Source organism: Heteronotia binoei, chromosome 14, assembly GCF_032191835.1.
Source record: "Heteronotia binoei isolate CCM8104 ecotype False Entrance Well chromosome 14, APGP_CSIRO_Hbin_v1, whole genome shotgun sequence".
Lineage (NCBI taxonomy): Eukaryota > Metazoa > Chordata > Lepidosauria > Squamata > Gekkonidae > Heteronotia > Heteronotia binoei.
In genome coordinates, this window is record NC_083236.1 from 23,388,394 (window position 1) to 23,405,275 (window position 16,882).

Here is a 16,882-nt window from a genome sequence, read left to right on the forward strand (position 1 = left end):
TATTCACTACGGATCTTGCTAACAATGAACAGTCTACCTGCTGCTCTGCCATACATGCTTTTATAAATCTGCCCCTAAAATTAAAGCAAGTCCCAAATTTGATAATATAAAATAATCCAGGAATGTATTAATAACTCTTTTTAGGGGGGCTGAAATGTTGCAGAATAATTTTAGCCATCCTACCTGTCTTTTTGCTATCAGAATCTACCTTTTTGCTCGACCCTGCTGCAGAACAAGGAACAGCCAACTCCACAGACTTCAGGTAAGCAACCTGATACACTGCTTACTTCTGGAGGGTTTTACAAAAGCCATGTTTGTGTGTTTTTTCTTCTTTTTATCCTTTCCATCCCTTCCTTCATCTCTCCCTGTATAGCACAGCAAAACGAGGCTAAAAAGATCAAATTCTAAGCAAATATTGAACTTTGGGGCATTTAGAAATGCCTCAGGCAGAGGATTAATATTGGTTGTAGCTGGTTTTGTTTTGTTTTCAGTTTGAGAATGAAAGGGCTAGAGAGAAGCAGTGTGCCAACCAATGCTTTGTTGCTGACTAGAAAGTTGACTGAGGTAGGTATGAAACACAGAAAGAGCCAATGCTGGGAGGCAACGACTTAGTTAATTATCTGCATCCTGATAATGTTCTCTTGCCACAAAAGAATTAAAAACTGGAATTGAATGCTAATCTTTAAGCTATAAGCTCTATGAGTTTTGAATGACTTTGTGCATGTCTTTAGGACCTTTTAGAATCTTACCAGGTTCTCCAATTGCAATAGAAATAATAGCTGATACAAAAAGGCACATTATAGGTTCAAAAAGAAGTCAGTAAAAGAGAAATTTTCTACTCCTTTTAAGGAGTGAGAATTGTCTGCACTGTGTGTCCTTTAAGTAGCCACTCCAAATTTGCCCAGTTACCAGGATCAGTCTTTTCACACACACACACTCTAAAAAATAAAATACAAACGTATCTGTTCATTTGATTTTGTGTTAGATTACAGAGGCTTTCAATGTACACTACAATTTAATAACAACCACCACCACCACCTTGCTCTTTGGGCTGTTAGAGAAAGAAAAGGGATCTCTAAGGTCCAACATTAGCCTCTATAGAAAGGCATGCAGCTTGTCTTCTTAGGGAGGTCCTGCACATTCCCTATAGTTCTATTATGCCTTTTTTCTGTTATAAATTGCTGCTGCTTGAGTTTGCAATTTCCATGGGAAGGACTTATCAACTCTTCCCTCCTGCTGTTTTTTTACTGCCAACTGCGAATTTGTCCCCCTCCCCCCTTCAATGGGGCTAAAACCATTGTGGAGGTTGCAACCCACAGCAGGAAAAGTTTGGAGCAGAGATAAAAAAGCATGACTCCCCTGGAAACCATACTCTCGGTGGCTACAAGTCTGTAAAAGGTTTTTAAAGGCTTTTAAAAATGATCACGGTTCTGAGAGCGTCGCAACTGATTTACAATAGTTGCAAGAAAAGGAAAATTGGCTAACAGCAGAATTATTTCAAGTGCAGTAAACAGCTCCATCTTCTCCTAAAAACCCATCAGTCATGCTAGAAACATTTCAGTGCTGGTTCTCTGGCTGAGCCACCGGGCCAACTGCTTTTTCTTCCTTCACATTTCTTCCTCAACGCATCTTTTCTGGTCCTTGTCCCAGCTACCAGCAAGTTTCTTGCCCTGACCCTTTGCTACCATTGGCTGTCCACTCACTGATCACCCACCCCATTCATTCTCACTGACTACTTCACAGCTTCTTCTGTTGCAGGGTCATATCTTGGTTGCTTTTGAGTACATTAAAGGCACTGCTAAGCATTGTTCCCTCTAAGCTGAGTTCATGTGAGCTAGCTCACAGTTTTTTAGCCTTCAGCCTCCATTTTTATCTTAGCTCAGGAAGGATGGCCCCAGAGCAAACTAATTTATGCAGTAGCCAAATTGTTCGCTCACAGCTTTAATGCTAGTAGCTCACGAAGTAGAATTTTTGCTCATAAGATTCTGCAGCTTTGAGGGAACATCGCTGCTAAGTGATAGTAACAATGATGCTGATGTCTAGCTTAGCCTCTCTTCTGCATTTTGAACGATCATGAATGACATATGAAGCTGCCTTCTACTGAATCAGACCCTCAGTTCTTCAAAGCCAGTCTTGTCTACTCAGACTGGCAGTGGCTCTCCAGGATCTCAAGCTGAGATTTTTCACACCTACTTGCCTGGACCCTTTTTAGTTGGCGATGCTGGGGATTGAACCTGGGACCTTCTGCTTACCAAGCAGATGCTCTGCCACTGAGCCACTGTCCCTCCCCTCCCTTGACTTTGCAAAACCTCAGAGGAGAGGTCAGCTTTCTGTGTGAAAACTCCTTGGGGCTACAATCCTGCACATGTGCTTAAACTCACAGCCAAGCCTCACTGACTTCAGTGAAATAAGCTCAGTCCTCTACATAGCTGCATTGATGTAAGTCCTATTGAATTTCTTGGGCGAGTATGATTAGGAGAGCTGTCTTAAATTCACACAACTGCCAGTGGAATCCTAAACAGAAGGCTGCAGCTCTGTTTAGGATTGTACTGTAGGTGTTGCCAAAGGAACGTCATATAGCAGTGCTCAGTTAATAAAACAATTTAAATAATTTTGTTCTACAAGGTTCAGAGTAAATTAGAGAGCAAATTATTTTAATACAATAGTAACAAAGTATCTTTTAGAAGGTTTGCTACTACTCAGGGGTGGCCAATGGTAACGCTCCTGATGTTTTTTTGCCTACAACTCCCATCAGCCCCAGCCATCATGGCCAATGGCTGGGGCTGATGGGAGTTGTAGGCAAAAAGCATCTGGAGAGCTACCGTTGGCCACCCCTGTTCTAGATCATTCTAATTCCATGAAACCTGACCAACTCAAAATCAACTGCGTATGGAAGGCGGGAAGAGAGAATTTCACAGTCAGTCTTCCACAAATTACCATCCAAGGCTTTAGAAAATTGCTTTGTCTTTCCAGCAGATATAGACTGAAGGCTGATGGACACCATCTGTGAGAAGACTCTTTAGCCCAGCGATCGTGACACATCTTGGCTGGTTCTTTCTGGTGGACTATGCTTCTGTTTTGGAGCAGAGACTTCCACTGAGATGATTCTGCTGATGGCCATGACAGATGTTTTCCTGCTTCTGGGCTGGGTGTGGCGATCAGACAGCCTCTGCTCCCCCACCATTTTTTACAAGAACTGCTGGATCCGACAGTTTCCAGGCCTCACCCTTGATCTGGAGCCCTCACAGATGAGAGGGGCCCACGTCCTGAAGATATACTCCGCAGCCTCAGCTCAGCAGTGCAGTCAGACATGCTGCCTTCTCAAGAATGGTGAGGGGTGAATCCGTATTAAAAATTATATATCTTCTTTATATATATATATATATATATATATATATATATATATATACACACACACACACACACACACAAAGAAGATGTTGGATTTATATCCTGCCCTATAGTCTGAATTTCAGAGTCTCAGAGTGGTTACAATCTCCTTTACTTTTCCCCCACCACAACAGACACTAGGCTTGCCAGTCCCCAGGTCCCAGTGGGGGTTCTCCTGCTTTTCCAGGCTCCTTCTCAACTCCAGTCAGCTGGCTGCTGGGGGGAAGCCCCGCCCCCACAGCCACCATGTGCCTTCTCGCTTCAGGAAGCTTAAGACGCCACTTGGAAAGGCTTCCTTTTTGGATGGTGTACCAGTGTCTTTAAATATGTAGGACCCAGGCTGAATGGGGGTGGGGTGAGCAGGCAGAACAAGTGGCTGTGAAAGCAGCCCAGACCCTCTGTTTGTTGCACAATCTTTTCAGAGGTTGTTTGTATAGGGAAGGTAAATTTGAACCTTTGGTTTCCCTGTGTTCTTGTGTTTGGTTCTTTGGTTTCTCGGTGTTCTTGTGAATGATTTGGAAGTTCAGCAACTTGTGAGTAAATTGCCCCAGTGCGACCTCACAAGTGTGGGATTGCAAACTGTTTTATTTTTGCTGCGCTCTCTGTGTGTGTGCAAGTCATCTTTTTCTGTTTGAAAACCTCCAAACAGCCCATTTGAAAGCCCCTGTTTGAAAACCTCCAAAGGAGAGTCCCCCCACCTCTTGAGGAAGCCTGTTCCACCGTCTCTCTCTGTGTGTGTCTGTGTGTGTGTGTGAGAGAGAGAGACAGAGAGAGAGATAACTTGCAGCTGCTTGGGTAGGGTTGCCAAGTCCAATTTAAGAAATATCTGGGGACTTTGGAGGTGGAGCCAGGAGACTTTGGGGGTGGTGCCAGGAGATATTAGGGGTGGAGTCAAGATCAAGGCTGTGACAAGCATAATTGAACTCCAAAGGGAGTTCTGGCCATCACATTTAAAGGGACAGCATACCTTTTCAATGCCCTCGTTCCATAGGAAATAATGAAGGATATGGGCACCTTCTTTTGGGGCTCATAGAATTGGACCCCCTGGTCCAATCTTTTTGAAACTTGGGGGGTATTTTGGGGAGAGGCACTAGATGCTATACTGAAAATTTGGTGCCTCTACCTCAAAAAACAGCCCCCCTCAGAGCCCCAGTTACCCGTGGATCAATTCTCTATTATTTTCTATGGGAATAAATCTCCCTAAGGAATAAGAGTTCCCAGCAGACATTTCCCTCCCCTCCCCCTGCTTTCTGACGACCCTGAAGCGGGGGGAGGGCCTCCAAACCAGGGGATCCCCTGCCCCCACCTGGGAATTGGCAACCCTAGTTTTGAAGCAAATAATATTTGCATGCCTGAGTTTTCAAAGCATGCTGAAGCATTAACTGAAGGGATGGGGCGGGGAACGTGTTTTTAAAGTCACAGAGGCTATTGCTGTGTGCTCGATATATGTTTATACCACTCCTTCCCTTCAAATGTAGGCCCGGAAATGTGGACATATTTTGGCAGAAAAGAAACAAAACTATTATATTCCTATCACCTTTAAAATAAAAATGGCCATGTTTCATAGATCTGAGACAATTCAGATTCAGTGAGAACTGTACTCTAAGGCAGCTTCATATGTCCCCGCTTCTCTTCGCCTCTCCTCTTGCATCGGGGCCAAGAGGTAGGTGGAGCCTGCAACCCCCCCTCCAGATCCAGGCTTTACCAGTGCCTCCCGTCCTCCTCCTCCGCTGCCTCCTCCCGCCTGGCCGCTCGGTGGTGAGCTTCCAAGTGTGTGTGTGGGGGGGACGAGGCTCCGCGCTGCTGCCGCCGCCGGTTGGGATTGGTGGGCCTTGGCCGGCGGCCTCTTCCTTCGCTGGGGCCTGGTGGGACGGAGGGAGAGGAGACCTGCCGCCGCTCTCCTCAGGCAGCCTGTAGCTCAAGCTGCGCCGGCGGCAGCTGTGCCGGCGGCGCTGGTGTTGCGGCGGCGGGCAGCTGCGCCTGTGCCTGGGCCAGCGGCGCTGGTGTTGTGGCGGCGGCAGCTGCACCTGTGCCTGGGCCGGCGGCGCTGGTGTTGCTGCGGCGGGCGGCAGCTGCGCCTGTGCCTGGGCCGGCGGTGCTGGTGTTGCTGCAGCGGCGGGGCACCAAAATTCGCGCCGTTTCCCCCTCCCGCTATCGGATTTTTTGAGAGCGGAGGAGGAAGCAGCAAATTCGGGGGCCCCCCGCCAGGGCGGGGGGGTTGGGAAGCCTATGCTTGGGTGAGGAAATGAAGACTATTCAGGGGAACTGCACTGGTGTATTTTTATTTATTTATTTTAGGGAAAGTCTCCTGGCTCCACCCCCAAAGTCCCCAGATATTATCTGAATTAGACTTGGCATCCCTAACAGACACCCTGTGAGGTGGGTGGTGCTGAGAGAGCTCTTACAGCAGCATGCTCTTTCAAGGACAACTCCTATGAGAGCTATGGCTGACCCAAGACCATTCCAGCAGCTGCAAGTGGAGGAGTGGGGAATCAAACTCGGTTCTCCCAGATAAGAGGTCTGTCTGCACACTTAACCACTACACCAAACTGGCTCTCAGCTTAACTGAGAACATTGGGTTGGATCTAGGCTAAATTTCCTATTAGAAGAATGAAAATCTCCTGGCTCTTCCCTCCCACTGCTGCCCATTGATCCCTATGAAATGCTGCTTCTGGGGGACAGAGGACCCTGAGGAACGATGACACAAAAAGGATCTGCAGTGGGAATAGGGAATTGATAAGAAGTTGCCAACTTAGTCTGGATTCAACTCAGTTTAAGATTTATATACATATATATGCATGTTAAGGTTGCCAGGTCTGTAGTGGAAAATACCTGGAGATTTTGGGGTGGGGTTTGGGGAGGGGCCTCAGCGTGGTATAAATGCCAGAATCCTCCCTTCAAAGCATCCATTTTCTCCAGGGAAGCTGATCTCTGCCAGTTGTAAAAGCAGGAGGTCACCAGTCCTCACCTGGAGGCTGGCAACTCTATCATAATCTTATATTGTCAATAGGTGAAAGGTAGAGCTGCAGGGATTAAACCCCCTTTATATACCCTGCATGGCCCTTGTCAGAATTAGGCTGTTTGGTTACTTTTTAAAACCACAGGGGAGAGCTAACCACAGATCTCCTAAAATCTTTTCTTCTTCTCTTATTCAGTTTCCTGTAATTTGGCAGTTTTCTACTCTAAAACCAATAATCAGAGCCTTTCCTGCCTCCACGCTTATTGTCCAGCACTGGAGAGCTGTATACTGAAGCCAGGGACCAGTGTTGTATTATACAACATTACACCAGGTAAGGCACCAAGGGGGTGAATTATATGTTGTTGCATGCATGTGAGAGTGTTAAAGGCCTACAGCACTATGTTTTTTGTAAAACGGAAAGCAGTTTGGGGAGGGGAAGATTTAGAGCAAAGAGGCACTGGGGGCTTAGGTTGTTTTTAACATGATTTTCATGTACTTTATACCTGTTACCTTTGTGATGTACTGAGAACCGAGACGGTTTGAAGGCAACATGGTTTATTCAGTAGCACATTACAAGAGAGAGAACACGCGGGCCTGGTCCCGCTTATATACATTACCTGGAACTGCCCCCTGGACTGACCAGACCAATCCTGGCCAGTCAAACTTCCCGCCGTAGATCTTGATGGGCGGGGCGTCTGGCGAGCCACATCCAGGGACCCGTAGGTCGCCATTAGCAGCGATCGCCATGCGGTACAACAGCTTATGGTCAAGACATAACACTCTTAATATTATTTTGTTCTTTTATATTGTTAACAATACTGGGGCCTGAGATGCTCAGGAGAAAGGCAGGTATATCCATTTTAAAATTTCTTAGTCTTTCCCTGTCCTTGACTGCTCTGCTTAGAATCAGTGTTTTAACATCCTCCTGTGACAAGTTCAGGTGAAAATACATATACATGAATAAACAGGGCACCACACCGGATTTTTATTTGCAACCTCCAACAGCCTTCTTTGATTAACTTAAAACCACAAGCAAATAAATTGCTTTGGTATGCCTGAATCATAGGGCTAAGAAAGCTATGAAGTCATGTTGTACAATGCTTTCCCCTCTTCTTCACTGGTTAAACAAATGTACAAAATCCTCAGCCTTCATTCCTATAAGCCCTGCTGCAGCATTAAATCTATTGGCAGGAGGAGAAATTGTGGGTGGATGGTTGCTGGCAAGATCCAGCTTGGAGGGTTGCCTCTGTCCCATGCAGGCTAAGGGCCCAAGCCAGAGAGCTTTTGGCTCTTAGCCCTAGGGCCCTCACCCCAAGCAGATACAGGGAGAAGATCTGCTCTGTATTTGGAAGCCTTTCATGTTCCTTTACCCTGTGTTTTTTTTGGGAGGGGGGGCAGGTACTGTATTTTTGTGTTGCAAGCCCTTTAGGGCCCTGTTTGGGAGAAAGATAGGATATGGTGAATGGATGAATGTTCAATCTTGTCCGACTTCTAAAAGACAATTCCTTAGTATGAAATCTAAGGACTATTAGATCACATGGCATACTTGAATATGTGATAAGCTTTTTAAAAAACCAAAATTGGTGGGGGTGACAGACAGGTCAATGTCCTGCCCACTTCCTGGCAGCTGCCAATCCCCTTCAAACTTGGTTGAGAATGTTCACTGAACAGCCAGCCAGAGCCCTCTAAACTTAGATGGAGCAGATGGGAGAAGGTAGTTGGAGCAAACAGCCATTAGGAGGTTTAGCTGTCTGTGAGGCAAAATAAGGAATTCTCAAAGTTTGTCTTCAGAGGAGGCAGGCTGCTAAAATATGTTGTTCAGGAGATGTTCAACTGTAATACCAAATCTCCTGGCCTCACCTGGAGGTTGGCAGATCTAGCAATAGAATTGGAAGAAGGGACATGAAGTGAGAAAGGGTCGTTTTAAGAGAATGGTGCCACCTGCCGTAGTTTTGGGCTGTCCCACCTTAAAGAGAACATGGCTTAAGCTTAACTTTTGAAAGTCTCACCCAGGGGTGTCGAACTCATTTGTTATGAGGGCCAGATCTGACATAAATGAGACCTTGTCGGGGCAGGCCATGTGCGTACCTATTTAAGATTAGGTAGCAGAGATATAAACTTTTTAAAGGACGCAAATACGACGAAAGTTTTTTTAAAAAAACTTAAAACATGCTTAAAACTTCACACTTGTGGGTTGTAAAGGTGCTTTCTTTGTATTTCTCCTACGGGATCCAGGGAACCGCTCTGACCCTTTCCCTCCCTCTCCAGGCGACCAGGAGGGGGAGGAGCCTCAACCCATGGAGAAAATCAAGATTTTGCTCTGTAGCTCCTGATTGAGCAAGCCTTGTAAAGCAAGCTGAGATGCAGAAGGAAGCGAGAGGGAGGAAGCAGAGAAGAGCCAGTTGCTCGGGGGCCTGATTCGGCCCCCGCGTTGCATGTTTGACACCCCTGGTCTCACCTGTCTTAATCACCAGCACTGCATGAAACAAATGGCAAGACAAGCTGAATATGAAGAATCATTCTTTGAACTTGTTGAGGCTACTTGGGAGGCTGAATAGAGCAGGGGTGGCCAACGGTAGCTCTCCAGATGTTTTTTGCCTACAACTCCCTTCAGCCCCAGCCATTGGCCATGCTGGCTGGGGCTGATGGGAGTTGTAGGCAAAAAACATCTGGAGAGCTACCATTAGCCACCTCTAAAGTAGAGGAATATTTTTCCTGGCACACTAGCTTGAGACTTGATAGCTCTCTGAGGAAACATCTATACTTGCATTCTGGAATCAGTTTAGAAAGTATCCCATGTACTCCATCTGAGAGGTGTATGAGTGTCTTTCTCCAATGGTTGCAAACTTTTATAAGCCTACAAGTTCCACCTGAAATAGCAAGCAGTGAAATCCTTGTGCTCATCTCCTGCAGCATAAGAGAAAAATATGTAAGAGCTGCGGGTCATCCTATAGCACTCTCCCACAAATAAGGCAGAGCAAAACCCCTTTTCTGCCTACCTGCAGTGCTCCCATGAGGGATCTCTGCCATCTTGCAGGGATGTTATTTGAATTTCTTCTGCATCAGCACAAAAAAGACCATATCTGGAGCAAGCAGGGATTTCCGCATCCATGTTCCATGAAGATAAACACGCTTGCTTCCTTTGCAAATATCTCTAAGTCACTGTGGGGTTCAGGGTCAGACAAGGGCTATATTTTCTGAGGCATCCTGAGATGCAGTCTCCTCCCTCACATAGGGTCTTATTACTGAATTAGAGTGGCAGCAGAATTATTTTCACATCCTTTGTGCATATTTTAAACCATTTAGCTTTCAACCCCTGGGGGCATTTTTACCATTTATTGCGATCTGCTGCAGTTCAGTGGGCAGGGACCTGAGAAAGCCATAGCTCAGTTGCGGTGCCTAACCGATCCTTTCTCTTGAGGAAACAGCTCCTCTCCATGGGGTTTTAGAGAAAGCCACTTGTTTGGACCAGTTGTGGGGCTTGGAGGAGAATATTTACTTTAGGCAGTTCCCATTTTTCATTTTAATAGGCTCTTAACTGTGACCGTTATTTTATGGCATGTTGATTTCAATCAATCCTTGGCAAGGAACCTAACAAATTTAGAAATAAATCCAGAAGATGACAAGGGTGTGATACCACACATTCTGTAGGAAGACTGCCTCATCTAATAGAGAACTGACACATTTAGGGATGTGCCAAGCTGAATATGGGTACAGCCCTGGGGGGGAGGGGAGGGGAGGGCAGGATAAAAACATTTATTTTTTTGTTTGGTTTCTGTTTTGACAGGAATTGATCCTGATCTTCTTGTATTTGAGAAGCTGTCTTTTAAAGAGCCAAATACCAGATCTTTTAATAAATGGGAGAGGCAAAGCAGTGCAAGAGCTGCAGACTCAGAAAAATGCCAGGATGCATCGATGAGTTCCCAGTGCGTTCCAACCACGGCCTCTTCTTCTACAATGGTCCAAGACCCCGTAGTCAGCAGCCGCAGCCATACTCTTGAACAAAACAACTTGGTCCACAAGACTGCATCCACCCCACATTCTGGATCTACAACTGCACTGCCTAAAAAGCAGTTCACTGAAGTGACAGATGTTATTTCAGAAACAAAGGGTTCAACAGCTAATTCAGACAATGCATCTGTGCTTCTTGCTCCTACACTCACAACCATTAAAATGTTATCCCATATGCCCAGCCCAGCCCATCTGAATAGCAGCAAACAACACTTGAATGAAACCAAAGGCTACAGCGGAAGGAATCACACTTCTGATAACGAAGGCCAGCGACCAGCCTGGGAAGGAGTGGAAAGGAGTACTTGGTTGCTTCCCATAGTGCTTTGCTCGTCTCTGGTTTTGATTTGCTGTTGCATTGTCCTCCTTGCAGCGGGATGCTGCCGAAAGAGAAGGGGTCACTACAAACCCAGGCGCAGAGGAGTGTCAGGACCCAAACAGTTCATAAGATACACGATGGTTAATGACAGCCTTTAAGGGGAAATATTTCAAATGCAAGGTAGAGGTGAACAGCTTGTATTCCTGATGGGTGGATGGAATGGAGCTGTTTTTATTTTAAAAAATTAAAACAATTTTAGTCTGTTTTGAACTGTTTGTTTCAGAATACTTTGTCATGAAATAAGAGACCCTCTAGTTTTCTAATTGTGTTTTCAGTTTGCAAGTTTAAAAACCTCTTTTTCTAATAAGACTGCCCTTGTCTATTAGCATGTATTATGCAAAATTAGATGAAGACACAGTAATGGCTCTGCCAGATCAAAGTCAATGTGAATTATGATTAACAGCCATTTCAAGTATTTATTTAGCATTCGGGGGGCACTGAAAATCCTGTTTTTTCAGTTTCTTCAACAGTACCCTGCAAGAAAAACCAGCAGAATTATTTCATATATAGGGTTAGGGTCTGCTGACAGATTTGCCTCAGGGTGCGGTGTGAGTTCACAGCTGAGGCAAAGTCTGAACCAGGGATTTTCAAGGCCTCAGCCACTTTATCACACCACATGATCCACAAAAATATATAGCAACAAAAATCTCAACTAGTTATGCGTAGCATTCAGTGCAGGTTGTATTATCTAAGTTGTTCAATTTTTTGGCAGTCCAAGAACAGTTTGCTCTCTTCCATTTCTTCCCTGTTTCACCAAATTTTCTATAGCTCACTCCCACTGAAGAACTCTGCCACCACCTTTTCTTAATTTCTTGGCAGACAAAATTCCCTCCCCTCTTCTCAAGAGCTGTATCCCCATGTGATTTGACTGAAGTGGTACTATAACGAAGGCTTTGTCTAGGCTACAGTTTGGTTCACTTCCTCACCCAGCCAGTGGCAGCTACTTTATGTGGCATGAGACAAGAAAATCCTCAAACCAAGTTGTACTAAACATTACACGGGGGAAGACGCTGAGGCGAACGTGAGATCTGCCATTACAGCAGCAGCCCCCCACCCCCCGCAATCTTTCGCTTTATGCAAAAGTACTCATGTTTCCACAATTGTGGACTAGGAACATGCTAGTTCAAAGGAACGCTGAAGTGAGGCTTCAGTGAAAGCTACTCATTCATGAAAAAAACCCCAGAATGTTTGTAAAGTGAAAGGAATCCTAAAGATGCCTAGAACACAACATTAGGTTACTAGGCCTTCCTTAGACAATGTATCTTTTATATACAGGGAATGTGTGTTGCCAGAATAGTAAGGTTACAGGTGTAAGAAACTGATCACAGAAAGGTCAAAGGTCACAGAAGTTTACATCAGAGACCCATGCGAATTTTATGATGTATATATAAACAGAAAAGTCCTTCCGCTATGAGGCATTCATGTTTAGTAATCGTTTGACAGACTCCTTATACTCTGAAAGATTCTTCTCTGTTTCTCCTTCATTTTTCAGCACAACCATTGATTTTTTGTAGTCGTGAACGATCTCTGAGGCAAGTAGTGCCTCTCTGCTGGTTTCCTCATTTGTTTCAGCTGCTCGGATTCGAAGCAGTGTGTCCAAAGCATTCTTTTCAGAGGCACTGTTCTCCCACATATATTCTTCCATATCAGCTCGAGTCTTTTCTTTTTCCCATGGTTCAGTTTTCTGGAAAAAAACCAGCAGTGTTAGAGAAAAGGCTAAATGAATAGTTAAAGAAAGGTTAACAGTCCCACTGCATCACCATCTCAGGGATCTAGGAGAGTCATGTCCAAACCAGAAGTGGCTTCTGGGATTCTTCAAGAGCTTATGCAGAGATAGTAACAGTTGGCAAGCTTCCCCAAATGACAGTGTGCAAACACAATTGTACTTCCATGGTAATGCTGAGCCAAAGATCTACGTTACAAAGTATATACCGAGTGAGTAAGGCCTGTTCTGTTCTCTTTAAGAAGCAAGCCTGTGCCCAAAATCCTTCGCACACACAAAGGAGCCACTTTTACTTTCATATGAAAAAAGGTTAAAAGCCAGTGAGCTAGGGAACCTAGGAGTTGATACACCATTCCCAACACATGCAGGTTAACAGAACACCAAGACAATGAATTCGTAACAACACTGTTGAAGAAATCTGTTATTGCTGAGAAATGTAAACAACATACTTCTATGGAAGGTTTCCTGCAGAAAAAAAACAGCACTGGAGAATTAAATTTTAATTTAATTTTTCGATTTATTTTAATTTAATTTTTTGATTTTCGAGCCCTATCCCGCAAGTGGGCTCTGGACGGCTTACAACATTACAAACCTTACAGAAACATTAAACAAACCACATCCAGACTAGGAAAGGAAAAGAAAGGTCCCCTGTGCAAGCACCAGTCGTTTCCGACTCTGGGGTGACGTTGCTTTCACAACGTTTTGACGGCAGACCTTTTTACGGGGTGGTTTGCCATTGCCTTCCCCAGTCATTACACTTTCCCCCCCAGCAAGCTGGGTACTAATTTTACCGACCTCGGAAGGATGGAAGTCTGAGTCGACCTCGAGCCGGCTACGTGAACCAGCTTCCACTGGAATCGAACTCAGGTTGTGAGCAGAGGGCTCCGACTGCAGTACTGCAGCTTTACCACTCTGCGCCACAGGGCTAGACAATATCATCCAGACTAGACAATATCATAATTACAAAATCTGTAAAATTACAGAATCACAGAATTAGCAAAATAGTGTCCAACATAACTTAAGCACCTAGATGGTAAGGTGCTAATAAATCAAATTCAATAGTGAGATTTCCACAGTCATAAAAGTATAATTTATAGCTCTCTCATTGGAATATCTCCACAGGTTGACAGCTCTACCTGAAATTACATTATTTAGTCAAACACCCAACCCAATCACCAATAAAATAACTGTAGCAGGCCCTGCAGTAGAACAAAACAATGTTGATTAAACTCAATGAATGTTGCCCTCTCTTTCTCAAATGAATCTTATGTCCAAAAAGCCATCCTAAACATGCCTTAACAGTACCTCTAAAACACACTCAGGCTGGGACTTGGGTGAGTCTTCATGTTGGGAAGAAGTTTCATGATCTGGCTGGGGTGGGGGAACTAAGATCCTCAAGACCCTGTTTCTGAACCTGAGGCATAATGGTATTAAGTGGACACCTTGGGGACACACACACAAGGTGTATACAGGCATATTGTGTCTAAACTAGTTATATTTTTACTGAATGCTCCTGAGTCTAGGACAGGGTCCTCAAACTTTTTGAGCCTGTGGGTACGGATGTGCATTCGGTTCGGCCGAACCGTATTTACAGCCGAATCAGTGCTGATTCGGCTGCAAACGGAATAGGCTGCAGCCGATTTCCATAGGCGCCCATTATACGGCAGCCGAATAGGCTCGCCGTGTACTTACGAATAGCTATTCGTAAGTACACGGCTGTCAATTCAAAAGGCGGCAAATTAGCTTCTGCAGCTTCAAAGGAGCTGCTTTGGCGCCTTTAGTGGCCTCTTCCCGCCTCTCCCTTAACCTCCCTGGGATCAGGGAGGGGGGGAGGGGGAAGAGGAGCCCCAGCAGCCAATCCAAAGCATGCATTTGCAAAATGCATTGCAAATGCATGCTTTGAAGGGCTTTTTAAGGAGTCTTCCCTTCCTGGCTGACTCCTCCATTGCTGCTTTGTGTGAGAGATTGTGCAAAGGGCTGGCAGCAGTGGCTGGCCCTTAGCTTAAGCTGCCAGCTGCCTGCAGCTCTCTCACTCAGACTTCCCTGGACTAGAGAAGACAAGGTAAGACACTCTTGGGGTTCTTGTTTTTATTTATTGTTGGTAAAAGGACCTTTTTTAAAGATTTAGAGTCCCTTTACTTATCCAGATTTGGGTGGTGGTGGTGGTGGGGTAGCTTATTTGGGGGTTTCTGCTTGGGGAGGGGGCCTGGGGTGGGGGGGTTTGCCAATTTGCCCATATCTTAATTTAGTGAGAGGACTTTTAAAAGTGCAGTGTCCTTTTACTTCTCCTGATTTGGGTGGCTTGGATTTCTTGGGGTTAGGGTGAAGGGGTTTTTTTGGGGGGAGGGGGTGGCAAAGTTCCTGTATTGTTAAAAGTTAATTTTTTACTGTTTTAAAAGTATTCAGTGTTTGATTTGTTGCAGCCTGTGTTGAGCTGCTGCTGTTACTCTTTTCTTTGGGTTCTTGGGGGGGGGTGCTGTTTGGCCTAATTTCCATTGTTTAAAAGGCCACTTTTATCCCCCTTTTCTTGTTGGTGAAAAGGCCACTTTTTTAACACTTGGCCTTTTGTGATTCTGCTGGTTTTGTTTTGGTTTTTTAAATTGCCTCTGGTTGGTGTGGGGGTTGGTGAGGGTGTGTGTGGGCTGGGTCACTTTCTTGTTTTTATAGAGTAGGTTGTGTGTTCTGTGGCAGGGAAGCTGGCACCTGGGTGAGAGACCCAGAACAAGCAGGTTTGTTGTGGTTGGCCAGGTCTCCCCGTGTTGTTTGGGGCAGGGCTGGAGAGCTGGCATCTGGGGTTTGCTGCAGCCAGGTCTGCAGAGCAGACCTTGAGCAGATTGTGTTTTGTGTGACGTTGCAACTGGGTTTTATATTGCTTCCAGGCCTGCCCTGCAGGGTTCATAGAGTAGATAGAGGGATGTAGTGCATTTGGGTCCTATAGAGATTCTCTGATGTGGTTAGGTTTGGCTTTGGGTGCCCCAGGAATTGGACCCCCTGGTCCAATTTTTTTTGGCCTTGTGGGTTTTGTGTGGGACAGTGCCCTGAAGCTGCACAGCAGTTTGGGGGGCTCTCCTCAAAACCCCCTGCTCCCCAGAGCCACTTTTCCCACGACAATTACAGTGAGGAAGTGGCTAATTGGGCTTTCCCCATCATTGTTAGCAATGGGCCTTTTGGGGAGCCCAAAGACAGGGACCCCCTGGCCCAATCATTTTGGGACTTGGGGGGGTTGGAGGGGAGAGTCCCTTGCAGGTCCCCTGCAAATTTGGGGGCTCTCCCTCAAACCCCCTGCCCCCCAGTAGCCTCTAATTATGCCCTATGTTGCCATTGATTTCAATGGCCCATAGGGTATAATGATGGAATAGGGGCACCCTCTTTGGGTGCCCCTGGAATGGGATCCCCTGGCCCAATCTTTTTGGGACTTGGGGGGCTTGGAGGGGAGAGTCCCCTGCAGGTCCCCTGCAAATTTGGGGGCTCTATCTCAAACCCCCTCCCCTCCATGCGGCTTCAAATATACCCTATTTGCCATTGATTTCAATGGCCCATAGGGTATAATAGGGCCGTATATTCGGTAATAGCCGTGCATCTACCATATATGCGGCTATTCCGAATGCGGTATTCAGGAGTATACGGGGAATCCGAATTTTTCTCCCCCGTATACTTCCGAATCCGTGTCAATCTGAATTTTTTTTTTTTTTGCACATCCCTACCTGTGGGCATCACTGGAATTTTGAGTGTGAAGGGTGTAGCCCCAAAATGGTTGCCAGAAAACAGCTGCCACAAGAGGTGGAGCCAGCCACAAAATGGCTGCCACCAGGGGTCATTTAATAGAAAAAGAGGTGCTGGAGCTCATTAGTGCAACTCATTTGCATATGCCACACACCCCTGTCATCACCGGAAGGTGTACTAAATTATCAGTTCAGCATCTACCTTAAAAAGCTTCTTGAATTATAATTGTCATAATAAAACCTCACTCCCATCATACTTTTTAAACCACTTTCTCCTATGTGGCCACAGGGGCATGATGAAGATTTCCATCTGTCTGCTTTATATGTTTTGGTTATTTTCCCATTTTCTGTGGGAGGAAAATATTATAAAGTTTGTCAAATCTTAAGAGTTCAGAAAAATTCTCACAGGGGGTTTGAACAATGGCGCTCAGAAGCAAGCAGGCCTTCAATTCAGCAGGAGCTCCTGAACCTTTCTGAGGGTTCCCCCTCCCCTACCTACCTTGTCCATTGAATAGAAGGTGCAGCTGCATAACAATCCCTGGATTAGGAGAGCAGGCAGCCAGCCAGCCACCAGGAGCTTTGCCACACACCCAGCAGCCCTCATTAACCGCTGGAGAAGCCTGCGCCACCCTTTCTCCACTTATGCGATTTTGGGCAGCAGGTGGCTTGCTGGCCTTTTGACTGTTTGGGGGGGGGGGCGG

The 16,882-nt window shown here is 45.7% G+C and overlaps 2 protein-coding genes across 2 annotated transcripts in view; one reads left to right on the top strand and one right to left on the bottom strand.

Moving 5' to 3' along the window:
- On the top strand, window positions 1–11,529 carry MANSC4 (MANSC domain containing 4). Its single transcript, XM_060253677.1, has 4 exons — window positions 1–262; window positions 2,977–3,330; window positions 6,546–6,680; window positions 10,137–11,529. Exons 2-4 carry the CDS (start codon window positions 3,102–3,104, stop codon window positions 10,832–10,834), a joined length of 1,062 nt encoding a protein of 353 aa, XP_060109660.1. The 5' UTR covers window positions 1–262; window positions 2,977–3,101; the 3' UTR covers window positions 10,835–11,529.
- The window catches only part of MRPS35 (mitochondrial ribosomal protein S35), a 23,557-nt gene continuing 17,801 nt past the window's right edge, over window positions 11,127–16,882 (bottom strand). Inside the window, exon 8 of the mRNA XM_060253679.1 lies at window positions 11,127–12,420. Coding sequence (XP_060109662.1) covers window positions 12,145–12,420 — 276 coding nt within the window. The 3' untranslated portion in view covers window positions 11,127–12,144. The remainder of the gene's footprint in view (window positions 12,421–16,882) is intronic.

Excerpts from the sequence above, each read along its gene's own strand:
- MANSC4 (XM_060253677.1), top strand. The coding sequence starts at position 3,102 with ATGATTCTGCTGATGGCCATGACAGATGTTTTCCTGCTTCTGGGCTGG. Across the intron at positions 3,331-6,545 it reads ATGCTGCCTTCTCAAGAATG|TTTCCTGTAATTTGGCAGTT; the intron begins GTGAGGGGTGAA and ends TCTCTTATTCAG. Across the intron at positions 6,681-10,136 it reads ATTATACAACATTACACCAG|GAATTGATCCTGATCTTCTT; the intron begins GTAAGGCACCAA and ends CTGTTTTGACAG.